This window comes from Lygodium microphyllum, chromosome 9, assembly GCF_053477565.2.
Source record: "Lygodium microphyllum isolate KBCC chromosome 9, Lygodium_microphyllum_v1.1.10, whole genome shotgun sequence".
In the NCBI taxonomy this organism is placed as follows: domain Eukaryota; kingdom Viridiplantae; phylum Streptophyta; class Polypodiopsida; order Schizaeales; family Lygodiaceae; genus Lygodium; species Lygodium microphyllum.
Genome location: NC_141143.1, coordinates 97,684,708 through 97,686,951, shown reverse-complemented (window position 1 = coordinate 97,686,951; position 2,244 = coordinate 97,684,708). Strand labels below are relative to the sequence as shown.

Here is a 2,244-nt window from a genome sequence, read left to right as displayed (position 1 = left end):
ACGCAACACATAATCCCTGCTAGTTCTCTGATTATTTAATCCCATATTATTTGGATTCTCACAGAGCCTGCACATCAAGAGAAAACATGCATTATTTCAAGGAGAGTCTTGATTGGGAATAGTATATTTTCAAAAAGACTTAAAAGCAAAATCAATCTCGAATCACATAATCCAAAAAATACTACGACAATTTAAATCATCACAATCCTCGTACGTGCAAGGAACAACGATAGTCAAAATTAGAATCATCATATATTTTTATATATTCTATACAATTAGATATATCTAACCCAAAGAAAAAAAAAAGCTATATACAACCGACGCATGATCCCCCAACCTATAACTTAAACCCAAACATTACTCTTCAACATGAATGCGCAATAAACTATAAAGCGTTAGGATTTTTAAATCAATGAACTATTCTCTATAGATTGCAAGACATAATAAGTATTTCTATAGATCAAACCTCAAGAAAGAGACAATATACTTAAAAATAAAAATGTACTTAATATTTACAAACTCTTGAAAAGAGAAAAAATACACAATCTTATTATGATACATAGCAAGTTCCTAGACATTGAAACATATTTTTCAGAAAATATTACTCTTTGATACATACTACATAGCAAAAACCAATGAAGTTTCTCTCTAGATTGCAAGACATAATAATTATATCTATAAATAAACTACTATAGATATAGATCAATAAATCGAACCAATAAATTAAACCAAATACTGGAGAGAGAGAGAGAGAGAGAGAATATTACAATTAGACCATAGAATTCTTACATTAAAACCATACAGAGAGAGAGAGAGAATATCACATCGTTACATTAAAACCAATATAAGCTTCACAAAAAGGAAGCACACATCATTACAAAAAAAATATTGGTCCAAGCACTTCCAAGCAAGATATAAGTGAGACGATAATAGATCATAAGCCTCAGCCAAGTAAATCCTCCTCAATTGGGACCGTTCATTTGACGACTCAATTGTTGTAGCAAGGCATTGAACCTATTAACATTCATTTGGAACTGCAAAAACGGTAGTCGACAACCCCTCTGGCAAATCATAGGCTCACGATCATCTCCATGCCCCCAAAACGATGCCCACATATCATTCAACAACAAATTCATCAACCTACTTGTCTCAGAGACAATTGCTGAAAGTTCTCTTACTTCACCGCCCAAACCACTCGACACTTGTTGAAGAACACTCTGGGTGTGCTTTGTCTCGCACACAACACCATATAAACCCTTAGCTTGTTCATGCAACTCTGCAGAGTAAATAGCAAGTGCATGATCGACACGTGTGGATAAACTCGTCTGCAATTCCATCAACTCATCCATCTTGGTCTCGAGGCTTTTAAACTCCAAAGAACTTGAAGCAGCCTTTGTGTTTCTTCGGATCGTTGATGTCCTTGTGAATTTACTAACATGGCCTCCCTGTTGCCTCGCCACTTCTTTCATCTTTCGCACATTAACTTTATTCACTCTATTAAACTCCACATTTTGGCTGCAACAAAATACACAAATGACTATCTTCAAAAAAAGAACAAAATAGCTTGGTGAAAATACAATTATTAGAATAACAACTATCTCCCATACCCATGCGAACGACTCCAAGCAGGCAAGCGTCGAAGAGATGATGTTGTCGTTGTTTTCTTTGATTCAACCAAATCAATTGCATTCAATGGAGTCGAATGCACTATGTCTGGAACATCGTCCATAGCTTTGCTTTGTTCCATGACGACTGCACGAAACTTTCAATAAAGTATAAGAGTCCCAACAGAGAAACCTCAAATCTCAAAGCCATTGAAGACAAACACATTTCCAATTGAAAACCCTAAATTGAAAGTGTGTTGGACTCCAAGACAAAAGAACAGTCATACACGAACACGTGTAAATAATCATGCATGGGTACACACATACACAGTGCTCACCAAAATCCAATTAATGATTCCCCTCTTCAATGGATGTCCATTCATCCACATGTACACATGACACTCACCAAATATATAGCCATGCCTTACCTCCTCCCTCTCCCTCTCTCTCTCTCTCTCTCTCTCTCTCTCTCTCTCTCTCTCTCTCTCTCTCTCTCTCTCTCTCTCTCTCTCTCTCTCTCTCTCTCTCTCTCTCTCTCTCTCGCTGTGTGTGCAAGCCCTACTAATGGATGTTCATTCGTTTAGATCCATACATAGATCTTGGCAAAGGCTCAAACATGTTAAAGATCCAAAGATGAATA

General features: G+C 36.6%; 1 protein-coding gene across 1 annotated transcript; it reads right to left on the bottom strand.

Annotated features, from left to right (window-relative positions):
- Nucleotides 1-962: 962 nt before the first annotated feature.
- On the bottom strand, nt 963-1,968 carry LOC148031334 (uncharacterized). Its single transcript, XM_087685563.1, has 2 exons — nt 1,608-1,968; nt 963-1,515 (listed from the first exon to the last, which is right to left on the bottom strand). Exons 1-2 carry the CDS (start codon nt 1,745-1,747, stop codon nt 963-965), a joined length of 693 nt encoding a protein of 230 aa, XP_087541689.1. The 5' UTR covers nt 1,748-1,968.
- Between the last annotated feature and the right edge of the window lie 276 nt (nt 1,969-2,244).

Bases quoted from the DNA above. Each gene is read 5' to 3' on its own strand.
- LOC148031334 (XM_087685563.1), bottom strand. From the start codon at position 1,747: ATGGAACAAAGCAAAGCTATGGACGATGTTCCAGACATAGTGCATTCG. The intron at 1,516-1,607 runs GTATGGGAGATA...ATTTTGTTGCAG, and splicing joins GCTTGGAGTCGTTCGCATGG to CCAAAATGTGGAGTTTAATA.